General features: G+C 58.9%; 1 protein-coding gene across 1 annotated transcript; it reads left to right on the top strand.

Annotated features, from left to right (window-relative positions):
- The first annotated feature begins 19,702 nt into the window (after positions 1-19,702).
- Positions 19,703-22,097, top strand: FZD9 (frizzled class receptor 9). Its single transcript, XM_047712784.1, has one exon. It carries the CDS (start codon positions 19,940-19,942, stop codon positions 21,731-21,733), a length of 1,794 nt encoding a protein of 597 aa, XP_047568740.1. The 5' UTR covers positions 19,703-19,939; the 3' UTR covers positions 21,734-22,097.
- Positions 22,098-22,382: the final 285 nt, after the last annotated feature.

Genomic DNA, 22,382 nt, shown 5'->3' with positions numbered 1-22,382 from the left:
GCTGTGGCCAGAGACCCAGGTTCAAATCCCAGCTCCAGGGAATCCGCCGTTAGGCAGAGCTCACTATGCAGAGGGAGGGCTGTGAGTGTGCCTAGTTCCCAGCCCTGGCCCCAGGGCCTCAGCCCCCAGAAAGCTGCCTCTCCTCTCCCCAGCCCGAGCCAGGAGTGGGTTTTCCAGAGAGCGGCTGGGACCCTGGTAGGGTGTGATCTTGCCTCAAATAGGTCACTTTTCCAGCCGGTCACTTTTTCCCGCTGTTGCTGACCCAGAGACAGCTGGCAAACCGGCTTGCCCGAGGAGAGGAGGTGGACGGGAGGGCAGTGAGCAGACCGCCTTCCCCCTGCCCTGCCTTCTATCTCCCAGAGCCTCAGTCCTATGCTGGGGTGGGGCCTTGGAGGAGGCCTGGGCTGCCGGCAGAGACAGTGGGCCTGAGACCGCGGGTCCTTGCTTAAAATGCACTCCTGCCCCACTCCCAGGAGTCCAGGACCTGGCGTCTCCATGGTGAGGAGCTCCCCAAACTGCCTTTGGGACCCCCTGCCCAAGGAGTATCACCCAATACCCAACCTGGTTCACGGTCACCCTAAGTTCCTCCTTCCCATTCTGTGTCTCCGTTTCACGGGAGGCCCTGATGGTGTAGCGGGGTGTCCTGACTCGGGATTTTCTGCGGACGGATGACAGCCCAGCCCCGACCCTTATTCCTCACCACCTCTGATCTTTCCCCAACTTTCCTTGGCCGAGGGTTTGTACTGACCCCTCAGCAGCGGGCCTGAGCCAGCCCGGAAGTCAGCAGTCTTGGCCTGGTGGCCGGGGCTGCAGGGGACCCACCCAGCGGCTCCGTCTGGGAGGTGCCCCCCCACCCCCGCCGCCCCGGTGGGGATGAGGGAGGGGCAGGTGGCCAGCCTGGTGCCCGGTGGGGAGGAGGAGGTGGAAACTTTGTCCTGATGGTCAAATGAGGCATGACCGGAGGGCGGGGCCTAGGGACGGAGGGCTTGGCCGAGCCAGCTCTGTTCCACGCACAAGCGTGTGCCCAATGCCATGTGGCTATTTTTACTCCTGCCAAGGAAACAGCGTGATTTATGGGAGGCCTGGTCCCCTTCAGGGCTGTGTTATAAATACACCTGGCCCCACACTCTCGTTCACTTGGAGAGGAAGCTCGGGCCCTGTCCTGTGTGGCCTCCCTCCTGTCTCCCTCCCGGGCCTCCCTGGGTCGTGCCCACATGGGGCCTTTTTGGGGGTGTCCTCCCCCTCCCCGCCAGCCCGTGGTAGCTCAGCTCTAGGTCACCAGGCCTCAGTATGAGTGGGTTTATCAAATGCTTTCAGAAGTGAGAGTTGTGGGGCACCTGGGTGGCTCAGTGTGTAAAGCCTTTGCCTTCGGCTCAGGTCATGATCTCGGGGTCCTGGGATCGAGTCCCGCATCAGACCCTGCTCAGCAGAAAGCCTGCTTCCTCCTCTCTCTCTGCCTGCCTCTCTGCCTACTTGTGATCTCTGTCTGTCAAATAAATAAATAAAATCTTAAAAAAAAAAAAAAAGAAGTGAGAGTTGCCTGGCTCCGATGGGTCAAAGAGGAGAAAGGTTTTGTATTGGGGATTCACACTGCCTTCACAGGCCAGCCCAGGTCACAAGAAGGAGAGAGGGGTGCAGGCAGGAGGGAGACAGGCTTAGGAAACGCTTTGCCCCCTCTCCAACTGTGCCCCTCTGACCAGAGCCCCATCCCGGAGAGGAGCAGCCAGACAGAGAGGGCATCCACGTATCTGCCCCTCCCCAGAGAGGGGCCTCTCTGGGCCTGGACCAGGCCCCGGAGAGATCCTGCCTCTGGAGCGTCATCTGGGCTGTTCTATGTATCAGGTCCTGGGCAAGTCCCTTGAGTTCTCTGACCCTCCAGATTTTCTTCTGAAAATGGGCACCAAGATGCCTACATCCTGGGTGGACGTGCATGAGATTCAGGCCAGGCCGGACGCACAGGGAGGTGCTCAGGGCCGGCAGCCCAGGTCTGACATCATCGTCTTCCTCTGAGAAGCCCTGGCCTCAGGGACCAGAGCCTCACCCCTCCGCTGTGCCCCGGCGGGAGGCAGGGCTGCCTCCCCTTCGCCCCCTTGGGAACGTAGCTCCGTTGCTCCCGGGAGGGGGTCGCTCTGTGTGGCGGCCCCTTAGGAGAAGTCCATGTCCAAACCCGGCTGAGCAAGGGTGGGTGGGGTCACATCCCAGTTGCTAGAAGTCACAAGGGGTCCCCGGGGTCACCGCAGAGTGCCAGTCTGCTATGGCCACAGCATTGCTGCCTGACAAGCCCCTCAAAAACCCAGAAGCTTGAAGTAACGAACATTTTAGCAGAGTCAGCAGTCCAGGGGCAGCCGGGTCACACAAGCCCTTTCCCAGGCTCTGCTCACCTCCCATCTATCTGCCCGGATCCCTTTGGCCATAGCAAGTCTCGACCAAGGCCAACTTAAATGGGGTGGGAGGCACACTCCTCCCATGGAGGGGGTCGCCGGGGAGGGAGTGACCCAACGATCTCCTGGACTAACTTTGCCATCTGCCCTGGACCAGGATAGAGGATCCTGGAGATACTCAGGGGAGAGCAGAGGGAGAAGGGACAGATGTTGCGACATCCCTGTGCCCCAGCTCCTTCGAGAGCCTTGGGGCTTCGGTCTTGAGAGTGGGAGGTGGAGGGAAATGCTTGGCTATTCCTATGCTCTGAGTTCTATTCTGCAGTTCTGAGCCTTGTGCGGGGACAGGCCCTGCAAAGAGGAAGAGGAGAGGGGAGGAGATGTCTGATGCCCAACCCCACAGTTGTACCATCTTGAAAAGGAATGAACTTTCCTTCTAGTACCTCCCACCGTAACTGACCAAGGTCCGGGCTTGGAGAATGACTCTGAACCGTAGAGTTTCTGATGAGGAAAACAACCCAGACAGGAGGAAAGAGGGCAGGGGTGGGGTCCTCTACTCCCTTTCCCTGGGAATTATGGGAAAGGAAGGGACTGTGGCGTGTGACCCCACCTGGGCCTCCAGGTAGATGGAGGGGGGCTCTCTCGCCCTGCTGCTTGTTGGGACCATGAACGAAACACCCTGGGCCTAGCCACATCAAAGCAGATACAGTGGCCAACATGGTGAGGCAGGAGAAGCCTGACATAGAGCTCTCCAAGGCCCATCTGAGTGTCCTGTGGGAGAGTCCCGGGTTAGAAGCCAGGGGTCAGCTCCGGGGACGGCTGTGATGGTCAAGGTGCCGCTCAGCTGAGGGCGACCAGGCCCAACCCAGGCCTGCATCCTGGGGACCTGCTGACACCAGCAGGAGCCAGCACAGTCCCCTGAGCAAGCAGGAACCTGGACCCTCACCCCTCGCTCCCTGTGCATCCTGGCCACCCTCTCTGAGAGCAGGGAGGTGTGTGCTACCGTTGGCACCACTGTCCCCCAGAAGAGGTCAGAGCAGTTCACTCTCCTGCTTAACGTTCATGGCCAGCGCCCCCCCCCCCCCAGGGGGCAGGGGTCCACTCTCAGCCTTCTCTGACTCTCTATCCCCCCCAGCCCACAGCTGGCTCCAGCCACGCCAAAGCTGGCAGAGACCTCTAGCTGTCCCTTGATATGCTTCCTCCCCTTTTTCCGTGGCATTTGAACCCCTGAGTTCGAGCTGGACATGTGGCCACCCAGAATAATCTCTTGGCTGTCCTTGTGGCTAGGGTGGTTACAAACCAAGTTCTGGCCAACAGGTTATAAACAGTGTCACCTGTCAGCTTCTGAAAGCCTTCCTTCAAAAAACACTGACATGTATATTTGCCCCTCTTCTTCCTCACCTCCTTCATGCCATTGCCTGGAATGTGGGTGCAATGGCTGGGACTCTAACTGCCATCTTGGGCCAAGAGGTCAAAACCCACATTCCAGGGATGTGTGGTGAGAGCTGGCAAGAGCCTGGGTCCCTGAAGAATTCATGGAGCCGAGCCACCACGTCAGCCCTGACTGCCTCCCTCTGGACTTTTCCATGAGAAGGGGGGCAGGGGACGGGGAGAGAAGCTTCTATCTTGTTGAAGCCACTGCCTTTCTATCCCTGTCACTAACACACTGAAATTCTCACTGTTTCCAGAATGAGCCACATCCTTCCACACCACCAGATCTTTGCACCCACCTTTCTCTTTCCCTGCATTTTCTTGTCCCCACTACCACCTGACAGCCTGAGAAACTCCCATTTACCTTTAAAAACACCCCAGACGTCCTCTTCCCTGTGAAGAAATCTAAAACTACACTGATTTTAGGTCATTCATAAGCCATTTCTTCTCTTTTTACTTGCATTTTATTCTTAAACTCTCAGAGTTAGCTGCTCCCAGTGGCGGGGTCCCCCACTGGGGCTCACCCCAGCCTCAGTGCCCCAGTGCCCCCCGATGCCTGTCTCTCCAGCCCAGCAGCACGCTCCTGGGCAACTTCGTGCCTTTACTCTCCTGGTCCTTCAGGAAGTGCGATTCATCCGTGGGGTCTGGTGGGTGTAAGCAGGGCCAGGGTGATTCTGAGTCCCAATCCAGCCCTTTCTGTCATTCTGTCCCCCTCACACCCACCCTGGGCTGGCAAGAGGGTGGCAAGATGGTGAGGGTCAACCCAAGCCAAGGGCAGACCAGGAGGCCACACACCCGGGCTGTTCTGGGAACAGTGCTAGGCGATGGGGGCTTCAGCCAGCGCCGTGGGGGATGGCCCAGGTGTCAGGGCTGCAGAGGGAAGGAAAAGGGCACTCCTGGAAAGCATAGATTCCCCTCCCAGAACCTTACACAGCCCAGCTCTGGTGGACAGTCTGGGTGTCATTGTTCCAGTCGGCAAAGGGCCTCAGGCAGGTCTGCTTCTGCTCCCAGATCTCTGGGACACTGACTTCCAGGGGACCCTCCCTGGAGCCAGCCTTGTTCCTAGCAGGGACATTGTCAGAGTGCTGGACCCCTCCTGGACAGAGCTCTCCTGCCTCCTCATGCTGTGCCCAAAGACCAGGTGACCCCGCTTAGAGGATGGGCCCCTGCTCCCAGGGGACAGGAGGGCTGGGCCATGCACAGTGGGCACCCAGGCCGGCCTCAGAGCCACATGTCTTGAGAACAGACAGAGCCCCAGCTCCAGACTGAACTCTGCCCTCTGACTGTGTCTGCATGGGACCGCGCCCAAGTCAGTCTGTCGGAGAGAAAACCCATCTGTCCCTAAAGGTTCTTTGTTGTCCAGTTCTTTTTTTTTTTTTTTTTAAGATTTCAATTTATTTATTTGACAGACAGAGGTCACAAGTAGGCAGAGAGGCAGGGAAAGAGAGAGGAGGAAGCAGGCTCCCTGCCGAGCAGAGAGCCCGATGCGGGGCTCAATCCCAGGACCCTGGGACCATGACCTGAGCCAAAGACAGAGGCTTTATTTAACCCACTGAGCCACCCAGGCGCCCCTGTTGTCCAGTTCTTATAGAGAAAGGCTCTGGGAGGACGAGTGTGATGACAACAGGCAGGACGGATTCAGGATCATCCCCGGACTGGCCGATGAACGGGGCCGTGGGAACCCAAGGTATGCCCAGGTTTCTAAGCACCAAGCCCGGGCAGATGTGATGTCCCCCGTACAGTGAGGACAGAGCAGAGGCAGCAGGGCCGGCAGGGGTGGGAGCCCACAGGAAGCCAGTTCCGGCCCCGGTGAGCCAGAGATATCTGTGGGACTGACAGGCGGGCAGACAGACGGCCGAGTGGAGACCAAGGTCAGGCTCTCAGGGCGGGATGCCCAAGCTCAGAGGCAGGCCAGGTCAGAGGCCTACAAATGACAGAGGTCCTTGTTGGGAAAACCAGTGCTGCCTTGTCAGCACTCGGAGCATAAGGGGAAGTTGAGGCACACCAGCAAGGTACAGTCAAGGTCAGGGAACCAGAGGCCTTTTCTGAGGATCTAGAATGTAAGCTCCACACGGGCAGGAGCCCTGTCCCTTGTTTTCTTTTTTTTTTTTTTAAGATTTTATTTATTTATTTGACAGAGAGAGAGAGATCCCAAGTAGGCAGAGAGGCAGGCAGAGAGAGAGGGGGAAGCAGGCTCCCCACTGAGCAGAGAGCCCGATGCGGAGCTCGATCCCAGGACCCTGGGATCATGACCTGAGTCAAAGACAGAGGCTTTCCAGGCGCCCCATGGGACGCTGTCCCTTGTCTGCTTCCCTCACCTTGGCCTCCTGGGGAGACTCCTAGACGCTCCCAGGGGGCGCTGGCTACGCCTCCCCCACCCCGAAGTTTCCCCTGTGGCATCAGACCCGCTTTGCCAGCGGGTGCTCTGCTTTTAAGGGAAGACCAGCAAGGGCAGCAGGACTTGAGGCTGGAGGAGGTAGGAAGTGGGCGCGCCTGCCCGGCCTTGGAGCGGGGAGGCGGGTAGGAGTGGGGGAGGGTGGGAGAACCAAGCAGAAGATGAGGGCTGTGGGCAAATGCCAGGGGCTACGTGCACCCCCCCACCGCATCCCCGCAGGGCAGGGTGGGCTCAGTCTGCACCCGGAGGGGGGATGAGGCCCCGGAGGACATGGAGGGCCTGACCTTACTCACTCCCCTCCAGGTATGGACAAGCGGGGTGCAGGCCCAGAGTCTCCTACTCCCCAACTCAGGGAGCCGAAGGGACTTGTCCAGGTCAGGCAGCCTGGCAAGGGGCGCGGCGCGGCCCTCCAGGCACCAGCTCCTCCCCAGCACTTTCTGCAGCTGGAGGCCATTTCCTTCCCTGAGATCACAGCCCCCCCGAGGTGACACAGCTGGGACGGAGCCCGCGTACTGCCATCCGCCCCAGAACCCTTTCCGCCCGTCAGCTTCTGCGTCCTGTGCCTCGGATCTCCTGCCGGGGGTCCCTGGCTCCTTGCTTCCTCTCTGGGGGCAGGCCTGGGTGAGAGCGGGGACCCGGAGCGGGGTGGGCCTGGGCGGCCTAAACCATCCATGGGGCCTGTTCTCTCGGGGGCCAACGAAACCGGGATGGGGGCCCCGCCTTCCGTTCTGCCCCCGTGGTCACACAGCGACTATGGCCATGGGGTTGGGGTTGGGGGAAAAGAAAACCCCAACACCCCGCTTTCCACCCCAGGCCCCAAATTCTCTGTATTTGTTTATTTACCTTGGAAAAGGCCCCACGGCCCAGGCAGGAAATGGGCCAATTTCAGGAGGCTCGGCCAGGCTGGGGAACAAGGAACCACATTGTGCTCCGGGCCGGGCTGCTCCCCACCCTGGGCCTGCCGCGGGAGCCCAGAGAGGGGGATCTGCGTGGGGGCCCGGCAGGAAGGAGGCGTGGGGCGGAGGGGCTGCCAGCGCTCCGAGCCAGCCGTCCATGAAAGGGCTTCTGTGCGGGGGCGGGACGGGGGCTGCCGCGTGCCCACCCCTCCTGGGAGAGGATGAGGCAAGCATTCGAGACAGGGGCGGCCCCTTGCTGTGGCCTGGGGCCCTCCTGGCATGACCTGCTGGCTCAGCTTGGAGGGCTTCTGGACGAGCTGCCCACCCCCCATCTCCTCCCAGGCAGATGCCACCCTTCAGTGGGGGGATGTCCTGCCCTCAGCCTCCCCTCGTGGTCCCGACTCCTGCCAGGCAGCTGGCCCGACGTCAGGCCTCCCCGCACAGGAGACCGCAGGCCAGAGCGTCCTGTGGTCAGAGCCCTGCCCGGCTGACGAGGGCCAAGCCAGTGAGCAGCCTGATGTCACCAGGGGGGCAGTCGGGGAGAGCTGGCCCTTCCGCAGCTCTGGACTTTTCTACCAGCAGGCTGTGTGCAGACAGGCTGACCCTTCATTCATTCATCCATTCAACACATGGCACACTCCCTTCTCTATCCCTGCAGCCCTGACTTAGGCAGCGGCCCCTTTCCGGGTCCCAGAGCACCGCCGGGAAATGCAGACCTGAGCATGGCACCCCGTCTCTAGGGGTCTTCTTCGGACACTTCCTACTGCTGCCCCCCAGCCGTGCTCAGGCCCCAGCATACCAGTGACCGGGTGCGGGGGTGCCACGTGGGGTCGGGGTGAGACGGACTTCTCCCACCCAGCACTCGGTGTGGCTTCGGGATGCACATGTCCTTCCGGCGGGAAGAGTCTGAGAGGCCTCAGAATTGAGATGAAAACCTGGAATCTGGGAAGGCCCCTCCCACCCCCACGCCGTGCCCCCACCCCTCCTGCCCATCGGCGTTGGTCTCCGCCTGGGTGGGCAGCCCCACCGGCAGGGACCGGCTCTGTCTCCTCACTGCGTCCGCAGAGACGGGCCGTAGCAGGTGCTCAGCAAACGGGTACGGGGTGAGGAAGCAGGAAAGGAAGGGACGACGAGCAAAGGAAGGAAACGACCAGAATACAAGGAGAGATCACGCGGTTCCAGAAGCCTGGGCTCGGTGTTTAAATGTATCCGTTCTCCAGAATCAGTCTAGAACTTCAACAGACGAATCTCTAAATCCAATAGGGTTATTTATGGAAGTGGATGGCAGAGCTCGTCTAGAGGACAATCAAACAAGAGCCAAGACCATGGCCCACATAAACTGCAAAGACAAGGACCCGCCCTTCCAGCTGTGAAAGCTGAAGTCCACGTTCACAGTCATGAAGCCCATGGGTCCCGCCCATTCCCTGTGTGTGCAGCCACCGGGCGCACAGCCATGCGTCCCGCTCTGCCAGGAGCAGCTCTTCCCCGGGGGACCCACCAGAACATCCCATGAGTCCCTTTTCACAGCGCCTGCCATTTCCATCGAAGGAAACTGAGGCCAAAGGAGTTAGGGCTCTGTCTGGCTCAGGGCTCACCTGCTGTATCCCAAGCCCGGTTCTAAGCGCTTGGATCTGACAACCCACGCCGCGGGCACCGTTACTCGCCAGTCCCGCAGGAATACCCCCGCGCCGTGTGAAATGCTGGCCCGTGCTTATAAAGGAGGCTTTGAAAGGGTCCGAGACCCATCACGTGAGAAGAAGCTACCGAATGATCCATGCGCTGAGAGAAGACACAGGGAAACTCCCATTCTGCACACATGTGCGCATGTGGAAGAATGTGAGGGCACACAAGTTTCTGGACACGAACAAAATGACAACCGCAGTGTCACCTCCGCACAGGGGAAAAGGATGGGGACCTTTGGATTTGGCCCTATACTTCATGCTCCCCTTTCCTTCTTCGGTGATGAAAGAAAACACAGAGAAACGTGCACAAAATCAAAGTGTCCCCACGGAGACTTATCATCACAAGAGCACCTGCGTGGGGCGCCTGGGTGGCTCAGTGGGTTAAAGCTTCTGCCTTCGGCTCAGGTCATGATGCCAGGGTCCTGGGATCGAGCCCCACATCAGGCTCTCTGCTCATCAGGGAGTCTACTTCCCCCCCCCCCCGCCACCTGCCTTTCTGCCTACTTGTGGTCTCTGTCTGTCAAATAAATAAATGAAATCTTAAAAAAAAAAAAAAAAAGATGCGCGTCTCCTTCGTGGGGCCACACCCTTGTGACCTGTCGCCTGCCAGAGGTCCCACCACCTCACGGCATCACCCTGGTTTTCCGTCTAGGAATTTTGGGGGGACGGACACAGCCTATAAGAAAGCCCCAAACTGGAGACAGCCCAAATGTCCATCAACAGGAGGACACAACTGTGCCAGGCCCGTACGATGGGGCCCCACCCGGCAATGAGAGCAAACGCATCGCGGAGCGGAACCTCGCAGCCGGGCAGAGGAGTGGCCCAGACGCCATGCCGAGCCCAAGCAGCCAGACACAAAGAGCGAGCACCGCCCAGTTCCATTTATACCCGGGGCAGGAACAGGTGGCACTAAGCTGGGCGGCGGGGCGGTGGGAACCTCGGAGTGTCTGGCGAGGGGGGACCCGAGGCAGTGCTGGGGGGTAGCCCGCCCGCTCCGTTTCTTGAGCTGGGAAGTGGTCACGTGGCCTTATTTGCTTTGTTAATAATTGGTCGAGCAGGACCCACAAGACTTGTGCATTTTAACACAAATTCTACTGCAATAAAGAAAAAAACTATCTGCATGCATCACCTTAATTCCAGTGGGGCCCCCCAGACAGCTCAGTATGTAGAGCTTCTCGATTCGTGTTTTTTTTTTTAAAGACTTTATTTATTTATTTGACTAGGCAGAGAGGCAAGCAGAGAGAGAGGAGGAAGCAGGCTCCCCGCTGAGCAGAGAGCCCGATGTGGGGCTCGATTCCAGGACCCCGGGATCATGACCTGAGCCGAAGGCAGAGGCTTTAACCCACTGAGCCACCCAGGCGCCCCCCCATTTCACTTTTTATTATAGACTCATGTCTACTCAAAGTTTGCCCAGAGCATAATGCTAGGGTTTTTTTCTTAATATATGTGATTATAAATTATATATATATTATGTTCCTTTCTCTTTAAAAAGAGTAAGTCAGGTGTGCTTGTGTGCTCTCTTTCTCTCTCTCTCTCTCTCTGACAAATAAATAAATACATAAAATCTTTTTAAAAAATACATAAAAAACAATAAATACATAAAATCTTTAAAAAAAACAGAATTAGGGGTGTCAGTCATTAAGCATCTGCCTTCAGCTCAGGTCATGATCCCGGGGTCCTGGGATCGAACCCCCGCATTGAGCTCCCTGTTCAGTGGGGAGCCTGCTTCTCCCTCTCCCTTTGGCTTGTGTTCCCTCTCTTGCTGTGTCTCTCTCTGTCAAATAAATAAATAAAATCTTAAAAATAAATAATAAAATAAAATAAATAAAAACAGAATTAAAAAGCTCTGCAGGTCAAAAAGTATTTTCATATAGAATATTAGTATACTCATCTTTACGCTCACATAGCTGTCAAACGTAATCTTTAATATTGTTTTTACTGGAGGAAGGGGCCCTGGAAGGCCAAAACGTGTAAGTCACATGGAGCGGTGGGGGCACCTGGGGACAAGAGCTTGGTAGCCCGGAGTCCTGGAGAGAGTGCCCAAGGCCTGTGCACGCATGTGCTAAGTGCGGGGAGGGTGGCGTGTGAGCCAAACTGAGGGCCCTGGGCTATGCACCACAGGGGAGCCGTCTCAGCACCCCAGAGCACCCGTGTGGCAGCCCAGGGACAATGCACGGATCACCTGAGATGACAGCCACCGGACGCAGTTTGCACACATGCCGCTGCATCCAGAGACCGTGTTCTGATCCCTCCTGCGACAGGGCTGTGCGGGGCCTGGAGGCCTCCAAGATCCACTTGGGGTCTGCCCTGGGCCGGTGCCTGTGGAAGTGGTAGCACAGGCCCCGGAGGAGACATGTGGGAGGGGGCGCTCCTGTCCTTCGCATGCAATCACCCTGCCCTTTGCCTCTCCGCAGCAGCGAGCCCCTGGGAAGGGCCAGGACCCGGCAAGAACCCGGAGGGACGGGGAGGAGGGACGAGCTCCCTGCCTGCGCGGCAGCCCTCCGTGGGAGTGACAGCAGGACGGGGCCTGTCTGGTGGGATGACCTAGGCAGAGAGGTAAGGCGGGACACAGGCAAAGGGCAGGCCTGAGGCCCAGCTCAGCTCTCTGCCTCAATCCACTTGTCTTCAAACGGGGCCAACAAGGTCATGGGTAGGAAAGGGCCTCACCAGACCCAGGGAGCATCGGGACAGGAATCTGAAAGCCCTGGAGCCTGAGCGGGGAGGTGGTCTGGGCCCTGAAGAGGTGTGAGGCCTTCTCTGGGCTGTTGGTGGCGGGGAGCCTGGCCTTTTCCTCCACCCCTAGCTGAGGGAGGCCATGGTCTGCAGTGGCTAATGGTCACGCCTCGGCATCTGAAAGGCCTTGTTAGGCTTCTGCTCTCACAGCTGGTGGGGCCGGAGCCAGGCTCCTGCGTGGGCCGCAGGCCCGGCTGGGGCGGGGCGGGAGACCCAAGACCATCCAGCCTGGAGCCTCCCCAGGCAGGGGCCGCGGAAGGGTGAGGTGAGCCCCTTGGCCGGGAACAGGCTTCTCTCGTCCCGTCCCGGGAGAAGCCCCAGAGGGCTCCCCCGCACCCCTCCCCGCAGACAGCAGCCTGAGAGAGGGTGGGGGTCCCCCGAGCCCTGGGACCCCCTCCACCCCCTCACCCCCCCACCCCTGTCTGCGCGGGGCAGGGCGGCAGAGGCGGCAGCGGAGGCCAGGCTGGGGCCTCCTTCCTCCCGGCTCCGCAGCTGAGGTTACTTTTTTCCCCTCCGCTGCTGCTGAATCTCCCCTCGAGTTGGATAAATAACCAGCAGGTTCCAACGTCAACGAAACAGGAGCTCGCGCTGCCGCACAAAAGCGGCTTTCAGTCGCGGCCGGCGCCTCCGGCCTGTCCTGACCACAGCGCAGTGCAGCAGCCCCGGCCCGGTTGGGAATGGACGCCGGACGGGGGCTCCCTGGAGGTGGCGCGCCCCTGTGCCCCCCCCCCCCCGTGCACTCGCAGACGCCGTGCCCCTTCCTGGCAGCACCCCCAAAGGGTCTGCTTCCTGCTGCTGGCTTGGTACCCCTCTGCCTCAGGGGCCTTCCTCCTTCCCTGGACCCCAGAAGGCGACCCCCACTTCCAGCACTCACACGCGGGTCCCCTCTTTGGATTCTGGCAGCAGAGCCCACGCTTGTCCTTTGCCCCCATAGCTCTCAGCACAGACCCAGTAGTGCGCACCCTCCCTCAAAACCATCCCAGGCTCCCCATGGCCTGAGGGTAAATCCCCATCTCCCCTAGGACCCAGAGCCCCGAAGGCTGCCTCCTTTCTCCCTCCAAAGCTTTTGCAAAGGCTGTGCCTTCTGTCTGGAACACCCTTCCCTCTCTTCTCCCTAGACTCCCACTTGGCTTTGAGACCCAGGTCCCGCACCACCTTTGGACGCCGGCCCTGGGGCCTCTCTGTAATCACAGATGTCGGCTGACATCACAGGGGTGCCCTTCTCTCCCTGACTCCCCCCTCCCGTGAGCAACAGGACAACAGGCACCCAGTCTGGCCCGTCCTGTGTCCCCAGCATCTAGCCCAGTATGAGTTGTGTGTGCAAAGGAGGTGGTCAGTGAAGGCTTGTTACCAAATATTGCTGCAAAATCACATTAACATTCCACTTACACAAACTGAATGCAAACTACACTGTATTGACCACAGTCCAGCACCTGGGGACTGGGGGACTGGGGAAGGGGGGTGGGGGAGGCGAGGGAGAAAGTACAAGACAACTTTTAAGATTTTATTTATTTACTTATTTGCCAGAGAGAGAGAGAGAGCACAAGTAGGCAGAGAGGCAGGCAGAGGCAGAGGGAGAAGCAGGCTCCCTACTGAGCAAGGAGCCCGATGCCAGACTTGATCCCAGGACCCTGGAATCCCTCATTAGCATTATTTTTTAACGCTGGCATTGTTGCTTGCCCTTTGGTCAGTAGCTTGAACTGTCTCTAGGCCTGTTTCTTCACCTAAAAATTAAAATAAATAATAACCAGCTTATGGGCACCTGGGTGGCTCAGTGGGTTAAAGCCTCTGCCTTCAGCTCAGGTCATGATCTCAGGGTCCTGGGATCGAGCCCTGCATCGGGCTCTCTGCTCAGCGGGGCGCCTGCTTCCTCCTCTCTTTCTGCCTGCCTCTCTGCCTACTTGTGATCGCTCTCTCTCTCTCTTTCTGTTAAATAAATAACTAAAATATTAAAAATAAAAATAATAATAATAACCAGCTCGTAAGGTGTTAAGAGGACTAAATAAAATATAAATTAATACTTAATAAATGATACTTATCTTTAACTGCCTTTTGCACAGTACCGGCCAGTTACTATCTATATAGCAGCCACATATGTACGAGTTACTAATATTTTAATGTGTTGCTTCCCAGTAAGACATTTGCACTTTAACCAGAAGACAGTCATTATCTGCATCGATCGTGGCGATGATCTCACAAGTATGTCCACATGTCGGAACTCACCAACTTGTACACTTCAAATATGGAAACTCTATGTCAATGGTGTACCTCAATCATGCTGTAAAAACTTCACACACCCATTGATCTGTCAAGTTCGTGGGCTCTACGCTATAAAAATAAAACCACAAGCACATTCAGGACTTGACAAACATTTTCTGTAAAGAGCCAAAAAGTAAAAGTTTTCCGTTTTGTGGCCCATGTGGTCTCGGTCGCAACGACTCACCTCTGCCATCATAGCTCAAAGACCAGAGACTCTGTGTCAACCAGTGAGCGTGGTTTTGTTCCAATAAAACTTTATTTACAGAAACAGGCTGCAGGCCAGGTTTGGCCTGTGGAGCACAGTTTGTAGACCCGGAACATAAATACAGACACTCATGGATTCGTGCGGTGATAGAAATTATAATAGAAGCACCTAAATGTCTATCTAGAGGGGGTTACTGAGTAATTGATAATAATTCCACCCTGTGGGAATCAGAGTGACAATTAAAAAGAATGGGTTGGATCCCATGTGTTGACATGGAAAGACATTCGTGACAGATTTTTTTGTTTCAACTATTTTATTATAAGAATTTAAAAATAGAAAAGCAGGGGCACCTGGGTGGCTCAGTGGGTTAAAGCCTCTGCCTTCATCTCAGGTCGTGATCCCAGGGTCCTGGGATCCAGCCCTGCATCGGGCTCTCTGCTCAGCGGGGAGTCTGCTTCCCTTCTTCTCTCTCTGCCTGCCTCTCTGCCTACTTGTGATCTCTGTCTGTCAAATAAATAAATAAAATCTTTAAAAAATAAATAAGTAAAATATACAGAAAAGTTAAGCCAAATTTATAGTTGAGCACCTGAAGGCTCACTGTGTAGATTCAATCATTAACATTTTGCTGCACTTAAAATAATTATTTTTTAAAGATTTTATTTATTTATTTGACAGATCACAAGTAGGCAGAGAGGCAGGCAGAGAGACAGAGGGGGAACCAGGCTCCCTGCTGAGCAGAGAGCCTGACGCAGGACTCGATCCCAGGACCCTGGGATCATGACCTGAGCTGAAGGCAGAGGCTTAACCCACTGAGCCACCCAGGCGCCCCACTGTACTTATTTTCATCATATCTCCATCCATCTACCCATGACCGATTTTTAGGTGAGAGAAACGAGGTATAAAATATATGATATCGGGGCGCCTGGGTGGCTCAGTCGGTTGAGCGCCAAACTTCTGATTTCGGCTCAGGTCATGATCTCAGGGTCATGAGATCGAACCCCCTGATGGGCTCCGCTCTGAGCGTGGAGCCTGCTTGAGATTCTCCCTCTCTCCCTCTGCCCCTCCCTCCCACTCCACTCTCCCATTCTTTCTCCCTCAAAAAAGAAAAGTACAATATTAATTCCATTTTAGTAAAATAAAAAGCAATAAAGACTGCACTGAGCATGTATGTGTTCTCAAAGTCTAGGAGAAAGTATCAAAAGAGGTGTCTGAACTCCTTTTATTTTTCCTTGATTTTATTTATCTAGCAGAGAGAGAAGGGGCTGATCACAAGCAGGGGGAGCAGCAGAGGGAGAGGGAGAGGCAGGCTCCCCGCTGAGCAGGGAACCCGATGCGGGACTCGATGCCATGACCCTGGGATCATGACCTTAGCCAAAGGCAGACGCTTAATGACTGAGCCCCCAGAGGCCCAAGAGGCACCTGAACTCTTAATGCCCATTCCCCGAGGGCCGGGTTTGTGAGGAGAAGGCGGACATGATCATCTTGCTTCTCTCCTCGCCTCTAATGCTGATGAGTGGTGAACATGGGGAATGCCCTAACAAGGAATTTTAAAAATTCTTCTTTAGTAAGAATGGAACAGTCTCATCCAGCCCTTGACATCGCCATCAAGGGAAACGGACTCAGAACCAGGGTTCAAGTTTTGGGGAGGTGGGCCCATTCCCCCATTCCCAGAGCCCCGGCAAGCATGTCAGCCAGCCCTGCCCTGTGCACAGGGGTGTGTGCACACACAGGAATGACCAGGCAGGCCCCTGCGTGTCCCTGCAGATGCGTGCGCCTACCTCACCCCTGCCGCCCAGTCCCAGCGCTCAGAAGCAGGTGCATCTGTGGACCTTCCAGCACCCGCCCCCCCCCCCCCCCGACCCCCATTGCCTGCACCAGCAGCAGCCCTCCTGCCGGGCATCCTGGGCACCTGGAGAAGGGGTGGGCTGAGCCTGCTTCCTCACCCAAACACCGTGCTCAGGCTCCAATCGCTACACTTCCCCAGCCGTAGGCCCCACCAGCATTCAGGCTCTTCCAGAAAGATCTAGGGGCGCCTTCTCATCGCAGCATGTTTTTCATTCAACAAACATTTATGGGAACTCGCTCCGGGCCGGGCACCCAAGACACCCAGGTGCTTCCAGGCTTGTGGGGAAGATAAGCACAGGTGTGGTGGCCACAGGACACAGAGGCGGGCACCAGGGCCATCAGGCGGGCGGTCATCCTGGAGAACGCAGGATCAGAGCCAAGCGAGGGCAGGGCAGCAAGTGTCCAGTGGGGGAGGACGTGGTGAGAAGGGCCTCCGGGAGTGCAAGCCAGGGAGACGAGGGGTGGGGGGGATGAGGAGGAAGGGGTATTCCTTCCCATATGTGCAGGGCCCCCAGGAAGGAGCCGAGAGGGGTTCACGACCACCTCGCCCCTGTCTCTGGCCCCTCTGCCCAGCGAAGCAGGAGTAGGGGGTGGGCACCGATGGTAATCCCCCTCCTCCCGTCTATCGTCTCCCTTTCAGCGAGCCCTGGGGTATTGTTCCGCCTTTGTAAAGACAGAGATCGAGTGACAAAGCCGGGTGGGTGGGCAGGCGGCCCAAGAGGCCTCTTCTCTCCAGGCAGCATCTGCATGGGGGAGGGGCCCTTCCACAGCCCCCACCTCTGGCTTCCCAGGAGCAACCGTTGCCATGGTGACAGGCCTAGCACCCCCCCCCACCCCAACCCAGGAGGGCCCTCCCCATTGCCGCTGACCGAAGAAGGGCCCCCAGCCTCCTCTCTGCCCTGCTGGGGGGCAGGGGCACAAAACCCCCTGCTCTTGGGTCCCATGCGGGTAGTGGGAAGGCTTCACTGTCCTCGGCCTCCGCACCCAGCTGGAGCCCCCACTTCCTACCGGCACCCTGACGTGGGGCCCTGCTGTCATTCATACACCTCTGCCTCCCCGGGGCGCCAGGCGCACAGAGAAATAAAATGTCCCCGTGGCCCCTGAGCTGCTGCTGGTATTGGAGTGCAGCAGGGGCGGAGGGAGGGCTAACAGCTCCTGAGTCACAGGGAGGGGACAGTGGGTAGGCAAGGACCCTGGGCCTCCGGAGCAGAGCCTCCAGGAGAGCTGGGGGTGGGGAGGTCCCTTGAGAGGTGATGCTGGAGACTGGTGTGCCCAGCAGAGCAGAATCCTGGAGCACCCTCCTGGGTGCGGGAGATTGACAGCGTGACGGAGGGACTTGGCATGGTGCTCCCATGGGCCGGGGGAGTCATGGCAGGAGATGGGGGCTATGGCTCAAAGGCCATCCGCTGTCCTCCCCAGGAGCACAAGCTTCACCACGGGCAATGGGGAGCCACTGCTGGAATTCTGGAAAACTCTTATCCCCACCAGGCGGTCAACTCCGGGTCCTTTTTGGCAAGATACCCGACCTCCTTGGGAAGTTCAGGATCTCGCAGTCGTACCTCTCGCGGCTCCGGTGGGCCGGGTGTGGACGAGGCGCTGGGCACCGAGCTGCACGCATCTCCAAGGACGCCCAGTCTTGTGGGGCCCCTCGGAGAGCACAGGCTGGGTGCAGGCAGAGCATGCGCCTTTCCTTCTCCCTTCCCTGCCTCAGCGTGGCTCTGGGTGGCGGGAGTTGGGGGGGGTGGTGGTGCTGCTGAGCATGCCATCCTGAGTCCCCACCACGGGGCAGGTGCCCTTCCTCTGGTGGTGACAGGCAGCCCCACGAAGGGGCAGAGCCTGAAGGCCCACCCTGCCCCTGTCGAGCTGTGTAATCCGAGCAAATATCTTGAGTTTTCCGCACCTCAATTTCTCTTCTGTAAAATGATGACAGAATCCCTTGGCAGGACCATTTTGAGGGTTAGAATGGTCACGGTGGGAAGTGCCTGGCCCAGGGTCTGTGTAGCTCGTGGGAGGTTCTGGGTCCATCTCTTAGACCCCCTGCAGGGCAAGCCTCTCCTGTGGCCCCTTGTGCTCTAGGCGCCCTGAGCAGCAGCTAGGGCGGCTGGACCGCTGGGGTCTGAGTCTGGGTCTTCCAGGTACCCCTTCCAGGGGTGAGAGCAGACGTGAGGACAGTATGAGGTGGACTCCTAAGGTATCCGTGGGACATCGCTGTGCAGGCCCCTCTGCTCTGAGGCACAGGAAGGAGAATGGGGGCTCTCCAGGGGCTGCTGGGGCGGTGGCTACAGGTTCTCTAGCCAGAGAGGACTCCCAGGGAAAATCCTGTGCCCAGGGAGGTCAGGGGAGGGGTGAAGAAAGGCGGGGGACACTGGGATGTTAAAATGAAGTCCTCCGAATACTATATGATTTCACTTATATGTGCAATCTAAAGACAAAACAAAACTCACAGATACGGAGAGCAGATTGGGGGGGCTACGCAAAATGGGTGAAGGGGGCCAAGAGGTACAAATTTCCAGTGATCAGTAAGTCTGGGGGATGCCACGTACAAGCTGGTGACTACAGTCCGTAACGCTGTATCGTACGCCTGAGAGCTGTTAGAACACTGAATCCTGGAAGTCCTCATCGCAAGTGAAAACAAATGTGTAACTATGTACGGTGACAGATGGTGAGGAGACTTAACTGGTGATTAGTTCCCGGTGTAGACACATAGCAAATCACGTTGTACACCTGAAACTAATGTTGTGTGTCAATTACACTCTGATTTAAAAAGCCGGGTCCTGGGGCACTTGGCTGGCGGAACCGGAGGAACCTGCAGCTCTAGATCTCGGGTGTCGTGAGTTTGAGCCCCACCTTGGGTATAGAGATTACTTAAAAAAAAAATCTTGGGGCGCCTGGGTGGCTCAGTGGGTTAAAGCCTCTGCCTTCAGCTCAGGTCATGATCTCAGGGTCCTGGGATGGAGCCCCGCATCGGGCTCTCTGCTCAACAGGGAGCCTGCTTCCCTTCCTCTCTCTCTACCTGCCTCTCTGCCTATTTGTGATCTCTGTCTGTCAAATAAATAAAATCTTTAAAAAAAAATCTTAAAGAATAAATAAATAAAAAGTCAAGTCTTCCACCTTTGAGGGAAGCACTTCTTAAGTCCCTCCCAAAGGTGTCAAGGTGGCAAGCTAGAGAGCAGAGCCTCCCAGGAGACAGGGTGACACCAAGTGCCCCCCACCCCAGCCCAGAGGAGTACAGCAACCTTATGGACCCAGTATAGGGGTGGGGGACGCCTGGCTGGCTCAGTAGGTAAAGTAAGTGATCCTTGAGCCGCCCCCCCCCACGCCCCAAGTTGCAAGTTCGAGTGTAGGGTCCGGAGTCAGACAGTCATAGATGCTGCACTGAGTATCTCCGGGTTCCTGCGTATGTCCCTCCTCTCTGAGGCTCGGGCTCCCCACCTGGATGGAGACGAGGAGGTCATGGGCGCAGTGTGACCCATAAGCCGGACACGTGCAACAAATGAGTTGCTCGTTTTCACAGGATCCTCTGCCTGTGTTGCAGGAAAGGAAACTGAGGCTGAGGGAGGGGAGACAAGTCGCAGGCTGCACTTGAGCTGTCACTGAGTCCAAGGCCCAGGCTTCCCAACGCGTGGAGGCCTCAGGAATGGTCTGCCGCCTGAGGTAAGGAGAGGCGACCCGGGATGAAGGGCAGGGGAACCTTGCAGCTGTCTTGTCGCGGGGAGAGTAGGGTAACACGGGAAGGGGAAGCACCGAGTGTGAGCACGCGGCGAGACGCGGCGCCTTTAAAGCCCGGCGGGGGGGCGTGCCCGGCGCGCGGAGGGCCCGCCCCTGGGCGTGTCCGCCCGGCGCCCCGCCCCGAGGCTTGTAGCGGCCGCCCGGGGAGGAGGCGCCGGCTCTGGCTCGGCGGCCGCTCGACTGGCAGCGGCGGTGGCGGCTCGGCGGGCTCGGCGCCTCCTCCCCCTCAGGCGGCTTCCCTGCGCGCTGCCGGGGCGCCCGGACGCACGCGGGCGGCTCGGCGATGGCCCGCGCCCCGCGACGTGGCGGGCGGGCACGGGGACGCCGGACGGCGCGGCCCGAGTGAGCCGGGGCCGCCCTCCCGCCCTCGGCCGGGGCCGCCCGGGATGGCCGTGCCGCCGCTCGGCCGGGCGCTGCTGCTGCTGCTGTGGCAGCTGCTGGCGGCGGGCGGCGCGGCGCTGGAGATCGGCCGCTTCGACCCCGAGCGCGGGCGCGGGCCGGCGCCCTGCCAGGCGGTGGAGATCCCCATGTGCCGCGGCATCGGCTACAACCTGACCCGCATGCCCAACCTGCTGGGCCACACGTCGCAGGGCGAGGCGGCCGCGGAGCTGGCGGAGTTCGCGCCGCTCGTGCAGTACGGCTGCCACAGCCACCTGCGCTTCTTCCTGTGCTCGCTGTACGCGCCCATGTGCACTGACCAGGTGTCGACGCCCATCCCCGCCTGCCGGCCCATGTGCGAGCAGGCGCGCCTCCGCTGCGCGCCCATCATGGAGCAGTTCCACTTCGGCTGGCCCGACTCGCTGGACTGCGCCCGGCTGCCCACGCGCAACGACCCGCACGCGCTCTGCATGGAGGCGCCCGAGAACGCCACGGCCGGCCCCACCGAGCCCCACAAGGGCCTGGGCATGCTGCCCGTGGCACCCCGGCCCGCGCGGCCCCCCGGCGACCCGGCCTCGGGCCCCGGCCCTGGCGGCGGCGGCGGCGGCACCTGCGAGAACCCCGAGAAGTTCCAGTACGTGGAGAAGAGCCGCTCGTGCGCGCCGCGCTGCGGGCCCGGCGTCGAGGTGTTCTGGTCGCGGCGCGACAAGGACTTCGCGCTCGTCTGGATGGCCGTGTGGTCGGCGCTGTGCTTCTTCTCCACGGCCTTCACCGTGCTCACCTTCCTGCTGGAGCCGCACCGCTTCCAGTACCCCGAGCGCCCCATCATCTTCCTGTCCATGTGCTACAACGTCTACTCGCTGGCCTTCCTCATCCGCGCGGTGGCCGGCGCGCAGAGCGTGGCCTGCGACCAGGAGGCGGGCGCCCTGTACGTGATCCAGGAGGGCCTGGAGAACACGGGCTGCACCCTCGTCTTCCTGCTGCTCTACTACTTCGGCATGGCCAGCTCTCTGTGGTGGGTGGTGCTGACCCTCACCTGGTTCCTGGCTGCGGGCAAGAAATGGGGCCACGAGGCCATCGAGGCCCATGGCAGCTACTTCCACATGGCGGCCTGGGGCCTGCCGGCCCTCAAGACCATCGTCATCCTGACACTGCGCAAGGTGGCCGGGGACGAGCTCACGGGGCTCTGCTACGTGGCCAGCATGGATGCAGCCGCACTGACGGGCTTCGTGCTGGTGCCCCTCTCCTGCTACCTGGTGCTGGGCACCAGCTTCCTCCTGACCGGCTTCGTGGCCCTCTTCCACATCCGCAAGATCATGAAGACGGGTGGCACCAACACGGAGAAGCTGGAGAAACTCATGGTCAAGATTGGGGTCTTCTCCATCCTCTACACGGTGCCCGCCACCTGCGTCATCGTGTGCTACGTCTACGAACGCCTCAACATGGACTTCTGGCGCCTTCGGGCCACAGAGCAGTCCTGCTCGGCCACCAGCATGCCCGGGGGCCGGAGGGACTGCTCGCTCCCAGGGGGCTCGGTGCCCACCGTGGCTGTCTTTATGCTCAAAATCTTCATGTCGCTGGTGGTGGGCATCACCAGTGGTGTCTGGGTGTGGAGCTCCAAGACTTTCCAGACCTGGCAGAGTCTGTGCCACCGTAAGATGGCAGCTGGCCGGGCCCGGGCCAAGGCCTGCCGGGCTCCAGGGGGCTACGGCCGTGGCACCCACTGCCACTACAAGGCCCCCACCGTGGTCTTGCACATGACTAAGACAGACCCTTCTCTGGAGAACCCCACGCACCTCTAGGGACCCAGGCCTGCGCGGGGCGGCTGTTGCCTGCCCCCCGCCCCCCTCCGGAGGAGACAGCTGACTAGCAGCTGCCCAGCTGTCAAGGTCAGGCAAGTGAGTTCGAGGGGCCAAGGACCAGGGCGGGGAGACTCTCCTGCTGCCACCCTCAGTTGCCGGGACTAAGTGAGGCTCACTCCCCGGCGGCGGCCGAGGGCAGGGAGTGGGCCTGGCCAGGTCCCCACAGGGTCCTGGGGGAGCATGTGGCAAGGAGGAGGGGCAAAAGGGGGCGTGGTCCAGCAGGGAGTTTATTTAATGATGTAATTTATTGTTGAGTTTCTCTGGAAGCTGTGACTGGAATTAAACCCCCCCACCCCGTGTGGCACTGCTGAGTCCTCCGTGGGCCGGGCAGAGGGAAGGTCGGAGGGTGAGGGTCCTGTGGGAGTCTCCCCGGTGGGCAGAGCTGGGTGGGTGCTGGCCTCCTGTGCTGGGCCCAGTTCTCGGGCTCCCAGCCGGTCAGGAGGGCGTCCCTGTGGAGCAGCAGTTTCTGCAGAGGTCCCCGTGTATGTGTGTGTGTGTGTATGTGTATGTCTTCCCCACTTGCCTGTCTCTGCTCCTTTGCCTGAGTCCTGAGTTCCTGTTTTGCAAAGAGTGCCTGGGACGCCTGCTG

This window comes from Lutra lutra, chromosome 18, assembly GCF_902655055.1.
Source record: "Lutra lutra chromosome 18, mLutLut1.2, whole genome shotgun sequence".
NCBI lineage: Eukaryota > Metazoa > Chordata > Mammalia > Carnivora > Mustelidae > Lutra > Lutra lutra.
Note: the sequence above shows the minus strand (reverse complement) of the source record. Positions and strands in the feature narration are given on the sequence as shown.

Excerpts from the sequence above, each read along its gene's own strand:
- FZD9 (XM_047712784.1), top strand. The coding sequence starts at position 19,940 with ATGGCCGTGCCGCCGCTCGGCCGGGCGCTGCTGCTGCTGCTGTGGCAG.